Source organism: Osmerus eperlanus, chromosome 24 (assembly GCF_963692335.1).
Source record: "Osmerus eperlanus chromosome 24, fOsmEpe2.1, whole genome shotgun sequence".
Taxonomy (NCBI): Eukaryota; Metazoa; Chordata; class Actinopteri; order Osmeriformes; family Osmeridae; genus Osmerus; species Osmerus eperlanus.
The window spans coordinates 182,220-194,183 of record NC_085041.1 but is presented as its reverse complement, the minus strand read 5'-3'; the positions used below and the strand labels follow the sequence as shown (position 1 = coordinate 194,183).

Genomic DNA, 11,964 nt, shown 5'->3' with positions numbered 1-11,964 from the left:
CTCCTCATGTATAAAACTGTTGTTGAAATGAACGTATTGACATTATCACTAATGTACTCCAATTGCCTCTTTGGTTGACCAACCTAACCCAGATAAAACAAACAAGCTGGAGGAGTAAGTGCTGCTACATACTGCTGATGAAACACACACACACACACACAAAAGAATCACAGGTCCCAAAGTAAAAGTGCACCTTGCCATCATCATCATGATGATTTACAAAAACACAGGTTAAGAAATTAAATATTTTGTACCTAAAGTCTGAAATAATTTTAATCTAAATGTGTATAGACATATAGACTAGGCACACATTTTGTATTGTCTGACCTACATTGTCTTCATGTAGACTACATAAATCAGATCCATTGTCTTACATACATGTGCAACTGTTGGCGCGTACTGATGACATCACATACATACCATATATACATAAACATTATGTCAACAAGAAATGTGTTTGCTCACACCAACAAGTGATAAAAGCTCACATACCAAATTTATATTTGGACAAAAATCCAAAATGTGGAAAGGGACAGCCCTTTGACAGGCAGAAACCCCAAGGCATGTGTACCTACACAAGCCATATTTACATATCGTTTCACTTTATGAGGGCAGGGCTCTGTATGACATCTACAGATATCTTTCCTTCCTGACAGCTGTCTGTTTAGCAAGGAGACAAATTACCTTAGCATTAAGACATGCTAACAACACACTTAGGGTTAAGCCTAACCCACCCAAACCATGTGCCAACACCTCGCCATTAAGAAATGCTAAGACATGCTATGTGCCAATATGTCACCATTAAGACATACTAACAACATGTCAGGGGCTAACACAACACCTGACATTACTGAGGATCAGTCAAAGCTTTGAGTCACAAACTGAAATCCCGTCAGACACAGTTACTCAAATTTGAACAAACCCGGTCGCCTTGATGTGGCTCATCACTGTTCCTGGCTGCCCCTGGAGGAAAGGCAGGAGGACCCACGTTTGTTCTGAGCTCGCCAATCTCTCATGTCACATCGTGTCACTAATAAATGTGTCTTCTTTTTGTAACATACTGGATTCCTCAGGTCTCTTCTCATGTTTCCATGTGTGACTTCAGGTCAAATCTTCTCTATTGAAAATAAATGTTTATCACTAAGGATAGGCTGTGATACGTTATTTTTATCAACAAACCCTCAATAGTTTGTTTGAGAAACTGACAAAAAAATGAATAAATAATTTGAGGAAATGGTGGTCAATACCACACATAACCACATGTGGATTTCTCAATCAAATGTTGGTGTGAATAAAAAGTTGAGATTTGGTAAAAAAACAAACAAAAAAGATGAGATAAAATCTCCTTGTATCTGGAACAGACAGTGGATAATTGCTTCACTTCAGTGTCTTGTGTAATAATTACATTATTAAGAACACATAAAACCAAACATTTAAATTATCCATCACAGAGAAGTTATCTACAAGTCAACTCCCCCTGAAAAACATCAATTTGAGTATGTAGGTTTGCCTGTAAGGGAGTGTGTAGACTGCATCTCTCACACACACACTGTGAGGAAGTCCTGTGCTAATAACTTCCTGTGGTTGTTCTGTCATGTTCTGCAGTCTCCAAGTTCCAGCAGTGAAACTCTAAACTACCATGGTTAGGGTTAGTTCTCTAGGGTTCTTAGGTCCTTATTCACATGACGATGGTCATGACTGCCCAGGTCCTATAAGATCTTTAACTCCTCTCACAGGATTTAAGTCTTTGGGTGGTGAGGGATTTTCACTTCACGAGTGATGAGACAGCAACCTTCCAAGGTTAACTCTTCAGTTGTCTCTCATCATTCCATATAAACTAGTTCATTGTAGTTCAATTAAAACAAAAGAAGAAACTTCATTGAACTTTTTTTGTTTCCCAGGTAAAAATAGATTCCTCTGAGTCTTTTAAGGACAGGAATGACATAATTTGGAAGAAAATCATGAACGTGGCCAGTGTTCCGGCTCCTTATCGGGTCTTCAAAAGAAGATGACGTCCTCCTTGCCAAGGTCCTCTGTGATCTTGTAGGGGGAGGGCAGGCTGGTGCTGAGGGAGGGGGGCTGGGGGGTGAGCTGCAGGCTGGCAGGCTGGCAGGAGTCGGGGGGCTGGGGATCTGGTCCACTGTCTGGAGGACTGACAAGATCTGGGGAAGACACATTCAGTCAGTCAGACAATCAGTCAACAAATCAATCAGTCATTCAGCCCATCAATCAGTTGGCCAGGTTATGGAGGAATATGAGATAAAGCTCACTGCTCCACTTATAGGAAAAGAGCTGCCTTGTCAGATTAAAATAAACTGCTGGCAGATATGTTAAAGCTTGTGAACAAACAAGAAATAACACAATCTGCGTTGCTAAATCATCTTGTTATGGCGTTCAAACAGCGGAGCCAGCAAGGGTATACATTAGAGTGATGTATGGCAGGGTTTAAGAGCTTGAACAAGGGAGAGGCAGGGAGTAGAGGCTGGCTTTGCACCAGAAGGAGGAGCAGAGTTTGAGTGTGTATTTGGGCTACTAACCCTGTGAAGGGATGAGGAGTGGTAAAGGGGTGAGTGTGTGTGGGGGGGGTAGGTGTGTGTATGGGATGGATGAGTGTGTGCATGTGAGTGTGTGTATGATGCCTCACCCATGTGGAAGGAGTGGGCGAGGGGGAGCTGCTGGCTGGGACTGACGGAGCAACGGGTTCTCTGGTGAGGAGAGTCTTCTCTGGAGGACAGCTTCAGGGGCAGAATCTGCTTCATATCCACTGAGGCTGAGTCAGAGAGAGACAGAAAGAGGGGAGAGACAGAGGGAGAGAAAGAGAAGACAAAGAGAAAGAATGATAAAGAGAGTGTATGCATGAGGAAGTGTGTTTGTGCTGCTGATAAAACACACAGGCCAGTCCAGTACTGTCTGAAGTGCGTGAGATGGAGTGTGTGTGACAGCAGAAGAGAGTGTGTATGCAGCTGTGATCACAGTCTCACCAGTGCTGTCTGTGCAGTGTGAGGCCTTGTGATCACCAGTCTCACCAGTGCTGTCTGTGCGGTGTGAGGCCTTGTGATCACCAGTCTCACCAGTGCTGTCTGTGCGGTGTGAGGCCTTGTGATCACCAGTGCTGTCTGTGCGGTGTGAGGCCTTGTGATCACCAGTGCTGTCTGTGCGGTGTGAGGCCTTGTGATCACCAGTCTCACCTGTGCTGTCTGTGCGGTGTGAGGCCTTGTGATCACAGTCTCACCAGTGCTGTCTGTGCGGTGTGAGGCCTTTTGATCACCAGTCTCACCTGTGCTGTCTGTGCGGTGTGAGGCCTTGTGATCACCTGTGCTGTCTGTGCGGTGTGAGGCCTTGTGATCACCTGTGCTGTCTGTGCGGTGTGAGGCCTTGTGATCACCTGTGCTGTCTGTGCGGTGTGAGGCCTTGTGATCACCTGTGCTGTCTGTGCGGTGTGAGGCCTTGTGATCACCTGTGCTGTCTGTGCGGTGTGAGGCCTTGTGATCACCAGTCTCACCTGTGCTGTCTGTGCGGTGTGAGGCCTTGTGATCACCAGTGCTGTCTGTGCGGTGTGAGGCCTTGTGATCACCAGTGCTGTCTGTGCGGTGTGAGGCCTTGTGATCACCTGTGCTGTCTGTGCGGTGTGAGGCCTTGTGATCACCTGTGCTGTCTGTGCGGTGTGAGGCCTTGTGATCACCTGTGCTGTCTGTGCGGTGTGAGGCCTTGTGATCACAGTCTCACCAGTGCTGTCTGTGCGGTGTGAGGCCTTGTGATCACCAGTCTCACCAGTGCTGTCTGTGCGGTGTGAGGCCTTGTGATCACCTGTGCTGTCTGTGCGGTGTGAGGCCTTGTGATCACCAGTGCTGTCTGTGCGGTGTGAGGCCTTGTGATCACCAGTCTCACCTGTGCTGTCTGTGCGGTGTGAGGCCTTGTGATCACCAGTGCTGTCTGTGCGGTGTGAGGCCTTGTGATCACCAGTCTCACCTGTGCTGTCTGTGCGGTGTGAGGCCTTGTGATCACCAGTCTCACCTGTGCTGTCTGTGCGGTGTGAGGCCTTGTGATCACCAGTCTCACCTGTGCTGTCTGTGCGGTGTGAGGCCTTGCCCTTGCTGGGCTTGTCCTTCCCCCGGATGAGGGCCAGCTTGGTGGGGATCTGCTGTTGCACGCCCAGCTGTTTGTGCTGCTGGTTGGTGGTGCTGACCAGGTGCAGCGGCACCTCCGTCTTCACCGCCAGGGGGGTGCTCTCGCGCCGCAGCGCCTCGGGGTAGTCGGCTGGGGACACCGATAGGCTGGAACGCTGGATGTGGGGCTTCTGGGGGAGGGACAGATCAGACACCAGCACCCCTCCACCAGGACTGGCCCCCAGTCCCAGCAGGAGGTCCCCGTTCAGGCTGCCAGAGAGAGGCGCCACCTGGTGGGGGGAGAGGGCACTGTGAGACACGGTGAGAAGTAGGGAGGCTAGGCTAGGCTAGGGGTTAAGTTTAACCCTATGTAGTAGGCTAGGATGTGCCCATGTAGGTCAGGGAAGAAAAGAGAGAGTCAACAGAGCAGCGTAGGAACTCAGTAACGTAACCCTAACACAAACCCATTCAGCCTTCTGCCATTCCATCTAGAGTGATGATAAGAGAGGAAGAGAAGGGGAGGTCATCATCATCTACCTCAATAGTCTTCCTCTTGATCTTCCTCTGATGCTCCAGCTTCTCCTTCTCTCTCTCCACCGCCCGGGTGGACTCCCTCAGCCTCTCCAGATCCTGCTGGTAGGTCTCTCTCTGTCTCTCCAGCTCCTCTCTCTCCTCAGCCAGGCGCTCCTGTAGCACACACACGCGACAGCAGCTATAGCTAGCCAGTACCATAACTATATCAAACAACTACACCAGTACAATACAATTATTTTCTCATCATTGATGATGATGATGATGAGAGTGCTATGTGATGGATAATTACATGTCTGACTAACTCTGACTGATGACAGTGATGATGATAGTGATCTGGTTAGATGCAAACTGTATTTCATTGTACTGTGCTTGTGCTGTTCAATGACAAAGTTTAATCTAATCTAATGATGACAGTGACAGTGATTATGACAGTGATGGTGGTGATTATGATGACGAAGATGCCCTCACCCTCACCCTCACCTCCATCCTGCGGCACTCGTCCTCTCTCTGCCGGAGGCGTGTCTCCGCAGTGTCGGCCTGCAGCCGGTGCCTCTCTCTCTCTCTCTGCCAGCGCGCCTGCTCCTGGCGCTGCTGGGCCTGCAGCTTGTGGAAGCTGGCCAGCTCCTCCTTCTGCAGTGCCAGCGCCCGAGCCTTCTCTTGCTCTAGCAGCACATTGCCACGGTGACGGCCCGGAAAGGAGGCCCGCTCGGTGAGGGAGGCGCGCTGTAGCTCAATGTGGCTGTCCTGCTGACAGATGATGGCCTGGGGGAGGGGAGGGGCGTGAGGTGGAGTAAGAGAGAGAGAGAAAGGTAGATCCTGTATTTTTCCATGTGGGGAAACAGGTTTGCAGCAAAATCACAAGGCATTTTAGTCACAACTTCAGTCATCAGTAAACATACCCATACTGGTACATACCCATGCACATTCCCATACCCATATCCATGCATATACCCATGCCTTGCAGCTTGCAACAGATTAGGCTGGCCAGACCAGCTAGACATCCAGCTTTTTACTACATGAACTACCTGATAAAAAATTTAATGGCTTGAGAAAAGAGAGAGACAAACACACCAAGAGACATAAGAAAGTAAGAGTTGAGTGGACAGTGTAGTTCCTAACCCTAACCCTGCTGTGAGAGGTCTTACCTGCAGACTATAGCCTGGCCCTGCTGTGAGAGGTCTTACCTGCAGACTATAGCCTGGCCCTGCTGTGAGAGGTCTTACCTGCAGACTATAGCCTGGCCCTGCTGTGAGAGGTCTTACCTGCAGACTATAGCCTGGCCCTGCTGTGAGAGGTCTTACCTGCAGACTATAGCCTGGCCCTGCTGTGAGAGGTCTTACCTGCAGACTATAGCCTGGCCCTGCTGTGAGAGGTCTTACCTGCAGACTATAGCCTGGCCCTGCTGTGAGAGGTCTTACCTGTAGACTATAGAGTTTTTGAGATAGCATCCGCACTCTGTCAAAGAACTACAGAGGGGGGGGGGGGAGAGATGGGCAGAGAGGCAGGGGGACAGAGACATACCAGATTTTACATACAGCTAAGACATAATCATATGTGTGTGTGTTGAGACTGATCTGAGGGTCAGAGGTCACAGCACCCTACCTCTGCCTCGGGGAAGCTGCTGAACCAGATGGGGCTCCAGCTGGGAGGTGAAGAGGACGGCTCTTCATCCTGTGGAAATACAAGGTCAAGGGTCAGGCTGAGGTATCAGGTCCCAGTAGCAGTGGTGTGGTTAGGGTTAGGTTAGGGGGTCCAGGTGCTCCTCTGTAGGGTGGTCAAGGTTAGGGGTTGACCGATATGTGTTTTTCAGGACCAATACCGGTAATTACAAATCAAGTAGACCGATATTTTGAACTGATATATATGTCTAGTGTAAAAATGAAAATTAATGTCAAAATTAAGAATAAAAAGGCCTCTGACAAAGACTCTCTTTAAATTCTTTTAACCATATCTTTAATTCTGATAACTGTTAATAATAACAACATTAATATTAATAATAATAACAACAACATAAAAAGTGCAGGAAACATCCAGCAGCATTCTGTAAACATTTTGTAAAACTGTTTACAGAATGCCAACCCTTTACTGTAAAACCACAACAAGCAACAAATGAACAAATAATGGAAAATAAATGTAATAGTTCCCTGAAGTTTTATAAGCTAATAAAATGGGTAACAATTAGTTTTAAGGTGTGATCTGTTGGTGAAATCTGTCACCCAAACAAGCTTTACCAGAGGACAGCTCTACAGTTCCATACGGACATGGGATGGATCTAAAGGTCTAGACATGAGAGTTAGGGTTATGGGCAAGGGTCTTTCTGTGTGTGTCTGAAGTAGAGCAGGATGTTTTGTGTGACCTAATGACTCATTACTCTTTTGGTAATGTAGGTGTGTGTGTGTGTGGGGGGGGGTAGGTGTGTGTGAGTGGGGGGTAGGTGTGTGCGTGGGGTAGGTGTGTGTGTGTAGTAGGTAGGTGTGTGTGTGGGGTTGGTGTGTGTGTGCGTGGGGTAGGTGTGTGTGTGTGGGGGGGGTAGGTGTGTGTATGTGGGGGGTAGGTGTGTGTGTGAGATAGGTGTGTGTGTGTGTGTGTGAGATAGGTGTGCGTGTGTTGGGGGTAGGTGTGTGTGTGAGATAGGTGTGTGTGTGGGGGGGGGTAGGGTAGCGTGTGTGAGTGGGGTAGGTGTGTGTGAGTGGGGTAGGTGTGTGTGTGTGTAGTAGGTAGGTGTGTGGGGGGTAGGTGTGTGTGAGTGGGGGTAGGTGTGTGTGTGTAGTAGGTAGGTGTGTGTGTTTGGAAGGGGGGGTAGGTGTGTGTGTGTGTGTGTGGTGTGAGTTACCGTCTTCTCCAGGGTCTGGTCGGCACAGACATCCTTCAGCTGTGGGTCAGAGCTGGCCCTCTGGCTCCGCTCTCTGCACCGCACCTCTCCTGAACTGTTCTTCTTCACACTTCCATCTGACACACACACACAGCATGACAACCTTCAGCGTTTTCCCATTATGGAATCGGTATGCTGTGCTCCTTATAAGTGACAACACGGGACCAGACAGGGTTGCCGGGCCGGTGGAGGACTCACTCTTGCTGAGGAGGGTGGGCGTGCTGTCGTAACCTCCGAAGGTGTCTGCTCTCTTGGGCAGAGCCCCGGAACCTGGACCCTCACAGGGCCACACGGCTGCCTCCCTCCCCCCTGACAGCAGCAGCTTCTGTAGCATCTCCACTGGATTGGAGAAGGAGAGAAATTAAGTGGGTGGTAGCTTATGTAGGTGAATATATCTGTATATACACATGTGAAATGTGTGTGTCCCATTTGTCTACCTTCATATGAGATAGTAGGTGTGTGCATGTCTAGTAGTAATTAGGTGTGCTTGCTATTAGCAATGCACACTACCATTCCCACATTTGTATTTATTATTATAATAATACACATCTTAACACGTCACTCAGTTTTTGCACTACGTAAACATGAAAGCTGTCAATGTGCGTCTCGTTCCCGGAAGCGTTGTTATGATAATACTCTCTGAAAAGTTCCTTTGCTTAGGGTTTAGGTTTAGGGTTAGTAGGGTTTGCATCAATGTTTTATTTCGAGGTGAATGAGGATGCTTTGTCTCGGGTTCCATCTAATAACTATTCGATTATATATTACTTGCAATTAGCGACAACTTCATTGCAAATAATAGGCCTACATACTGGCCAGGGAATAGAATTTAGTAGTGAGCGACCCTGTCCCTAACAAAGCCATGGAAACACAATTGTTTCCACACGCACTTGGAATTGTCCTTTATTTTGCCACATTTAAAGGTGGCAACCCAAGACTTTTTATGAAATATTTACATTTTGTGGTGAAAAGTTCCACTAACACTAGCTAGCTAGCCAGTCACAAATGTTGCTTACATCACAAAGTCACAAACCTGCACGCGTTTATCTACAGTAAAAGTCTGGTTCAGTTCAGTAGCTAGTTCGCTTTCGGGAGACAGCTAGCCTAGCTAAAACTGCTAAACAATTAACTCCAGAATAAAACGCTACAGGCACAGGCCAAGATGATAACATATTATATATAGCTAGCTATGTTTTCTGTGATATCAACACCCTGTATCTTGTCAGTTTTAGTGAAAGGTACTGCTAGCATAGCTCTAAGACTCTGTAAAATGGAAGTGGGCTCCCCTTCATTCTGGTTAGCAATCCCAAACAATAGTTAGTAGTTACTCCACCCAGCATGGAGCGAAGGACTATTGTACGACAACAGCCGGCAACAGTTAACTAGCTAGCTGTGTGTGGTCCAGTAGTAGGAATTTTCTACCTAGTTTGCTACAAGCAACAGCATCATATAGGGAGGGCCGGAAACATGCGTCAACCACGTAAAATGATAAGTAGAAAGGAGAATAAGTCTCAAATGTATTATCGTTTTTGAGGATGATTTATCCACCCCTAGAGTGCGCCCCCCTACCTTCATGGATGGTGCCCTGCAGAAGCTGCTCCCCCTGCTGGAGGTCAGAGGCGTCTCCTCGGAGCAGCAGCCGGGAGCGAGACCCCGGGTCCTCCAGAGACGACACACACTCCACCATGTCTGCAAACAGCTGCAGCTTCTCCCTCAGGCCCTGTGCTATCTGGTGGTCTTTCTGGCTGAGACGCTCTGGGAGGGAGGGGAGGACAGAGACATGGATGGGGAGAGGAATGGAGAGATGAAGACAAGGAGAGGTGGATCGAGAGATGGACGGAGAAAGAGATATAGGGATGCAGGGACAGAATGATGAAGATATGGAGACATGGACAGATGGAGGGAAATCAAGAGAAGACATGGTTAGGGGTGTCACGATACTAGAATTTCAAACTCGATACCCAGGAAAATACTCAATACAATTTGCGATACCACAGGGGGAAAATAAAAAATCTTTGAAGTTGTCTAACATAGTAAAAAAGAAAAAAAAAGAAAAGAAGACTGTAACATAACTAAAGTAGAACTTTTTTTTCATATATATTTTAAAAAGCAGTAGCTTTAAACCCCACTGCACGCGAGCAGAACCCCACTGCATGCGAGCAGAACACCCCACTGCACGCGAGCAGAACCCCACTGCACGCAAGCAGAATTTCGTATGAAAGCGTGTCAGGCGCTCACTCGCAGCTACATCTCTCGGTTGTTGAATTTGTGAGCGACTACTTATATTGTACGAGTTAAAAGTTCATATCTGCGCATGTGAAAGAATCTATGCTTTTGCTACTTTTGACATAAATCTGACGCCATAGGCTGTGCATGCCTCTCTGCAGCGGCGCTGTGTGTGAAGTTGTGTGTCAACTGGAGGAGGCGAAGACGGCATTTTTGGTATCGATACCGTTGTCTGAGTATCTAATCAGATTTTAGTCTTGTTTAGTATCCGAGCATCTGCTTTTTTACAAGCCTAGTTAGGGGAAATATGAAACCGGTCCATGGTACAAATAAGGTTGAGAGTGGTGTGTAGATGTTGTTTACCTTGGAAGTCTTTGAACCTGGCAGCTCTGGCCTCCTCTTCCTCGCTGAAGAGTCTCTCCTCTGAAGGGGGGCAGCTGGACAGAGAGAGGGGGGGGTGTGTGTGAAGGGCTGAATGTGTGTGCACATATGCACCTGTAGACTCACACACACTCTGACACACACACACACATCCCTCCCTGTGTACCTCTCCACAGCCTGCCGGATGTGGGTCATCCAGGCATTGCGCTCCTCCTTGGAGGCGGTGTGGATCTCATACATCTCTGGCTCATTGGACGAGGCGCAGATGAGGAACATGGCCTTCTCCTCGTGGGCCACCTCCCTGACAATTAGCTTCTGCAGCGAGATCACCGACGGCTTGTTGTCCTGGGGAAAACACTGGAGATAGTACACTAGGGCCTGGTAGGGTCCTGAGCAAGTACACTAGGGTAGGGTACTAACCCTAACCCAGTAAGGTACTGTCTAACCTGTCTGGTGGATGAGGGTGTGTGTGGACTCACCACAGTCGAGAAGACGTATCTCTGGTCTTTGTCCTGCAGCAGCAGCAGAACATCTGACAGCAGCACAGCCACCATGTCTGGAGAAGACCAGTGTTAGCACAGTGCTGCCAGCCCTCTCAGAGGTACACACACACACACACAGGACTTCCAGCCCACTCACACACACACACACACACACAGGGGTGCCAGCCCTCTCAGAGCCACACACACACTCGTCCCAGACAGTCCCAGACAGTCCCAGACAGTCCCAGACAGTCCCAGACAGACCCAGACAGACCTTTGAGTCTGCCGGAGGCGGCCTTCCAGGTGACGGTGCCCTCATGCAGAAGTTTGCGACGTCCCTGAGCCAGCAGGTCTTCCCTCCTGAACACGCGGCCATCTTTGATCTTGCCCAGGGACTTAGGCTCCATCTTGTTGGCTATATCGCGGAGGCGCATGGCCTTCTCATGGAGGCTGACCAACGCATCCACCTGGACGATGACGCCCTTGATCATAGCCAGCGCCCGCGCCAGCTCCTCATGCTCCTCCGTACCCACTGGACACACCACACTTTCCATGACTTAAAAACTAGGTCTATAGGTTAGGGTTATTGAGCTAGGACTAAGGGTAGTGAGATAGGATTAAGGGTAGTGAGATAGGATTAAGGGTAGTGAGCTAGGGTTCCGGATAGAGAGCTATGGTTAAGGTTAGTGAGCTAAGCTTAAGGTTAATGGGCTAGTGAGCTAGGGTTCAGGGTTAAGGTTAGTGAGTTAGAGTTCAGGTTAATGGGCTAGGGTTAAGGTTAGTGAGCTAGAGTTCAGGGTTAAGGTTAGAACTCCCTACCCTCAGTGTTGTGCAGGATGCGTTCCACCAGGACAGGGTACTTGGTGATGCGCTGGGTGACTAGCAGAATGCACTCAGTCACCCCTAACCTCCGTACAATAGACAAGTTGTTGATTTTCTGGAAGGAGAATAACAAAGTGAGGTATAATCATCCATTCATTAAGTGTGAGACCACACGACCTCCCCACCCTGACTCTGCACAGTTAACACCATCTGGGACTAGTCAATTAGGGCTTACAGGAAAGTAGCTCTCCAGGAACAAGGATGTGCGACCTGGTGAAAGGGTTCTGGAATGTTCTGGGTTGTCTTACCCGCACAAGGGTCTGGAACTTCTTGTTGTTCTGCAGCTGTTCTTTGTAGTAGCTGACCGCCTCAGTGTGTTGGCTGCAGAAGTCTCCATAGCTCTCCTTCATGCGAATCCCAACCTCACCCGAGAACTGACCAGGACACATCACAGCCAGAGATGAGGGAATAGCAAGTTATGCATGTTTCAGAATCAGAATCTGGTTTTAATCGCCATGTAGGTTTACACAAACACGGAATTTAC

General features: G+C 48.4%; 1 protein-coding gene across 1 annotated transcript in view; it reads right to left on the bottom strand.

Moving 5' to 3' along the window:
- The window catches only part of LOC134011215 (rho guanine nucleotide exchange factor 18-like), a 35,025-nt gene continuing 23,061 nt past the window's right edge, over nucleotides 1–11,964 (bottom strand). The window contains exons 16-31 of the mRNA XM_062450734.1: nucleotides 11,729–11,854; nucleotides 11,418–11,535; nucleotides 10,873–11,130; nucleotides 10,596–10,672; nucleotides 10,283–10,461; nucleotides 10,099–10,172; nucleotides 9,079–9,264; nucleotides 7,711–7,851; nucleotides 7,474–7,589; nucleotides 6,243–6,311; nucleotides 6,059–6,106; nucleotides 5,121–5,402; nucleotides 4,644–4,793; nucleotides 4,060–4,396; nucleotides 2,645–2,770; nucleotides 1–2,162 (exon numbers count right to left, since the gene is read on the bottom strand). Of these exons, the coding sequence (XP_062306718.1) occupies nucleotides 1,999–2,162; nucleotides 2,645–2,770; nucleotides 4,060–4,396; nucleotides 4,644–4,793; nucleotides 5,121–5,402; nucleotides 6,059–6,106; nucleotides 6,243–6,311; nucleotides 7,474–7,589; nucleotides 7,711–7,851; nucleotides 9,079–9,264; nucleotides 10,099–10,172; nucleotides 10,283–10,461; nucleotides 10,596–10,672; nucleotides 10,873–11,130; nucleotides 11,418–11,535; nucleotides 11,729–11,854 (2,451 nt within the window). The 3' untranslated portion in view covers nucleotides 1–1,998. The remainder of the gene's footprint in view (nucleotides 2,163–2,644; nucleotides 2,771–4,059; nucleotides 4,397–4,643; nucleotides 4,794–5,120; nucleotides 5,403–6,058; nucleotides 6,107–6,242; nucleotides 6,312–7,473; nucleotides 7,590–7,710; nucleotides 7,852–9,078; nucleotides 9,265–10,098; nucleotides 10,173–10,282; nucleotides 10,462–10,595; nucleotides 10,673–10,872; nucleotides 11,131–11,417; nucleotides 11,536–11,728; nucleotides 11,855–11,964) is intronic.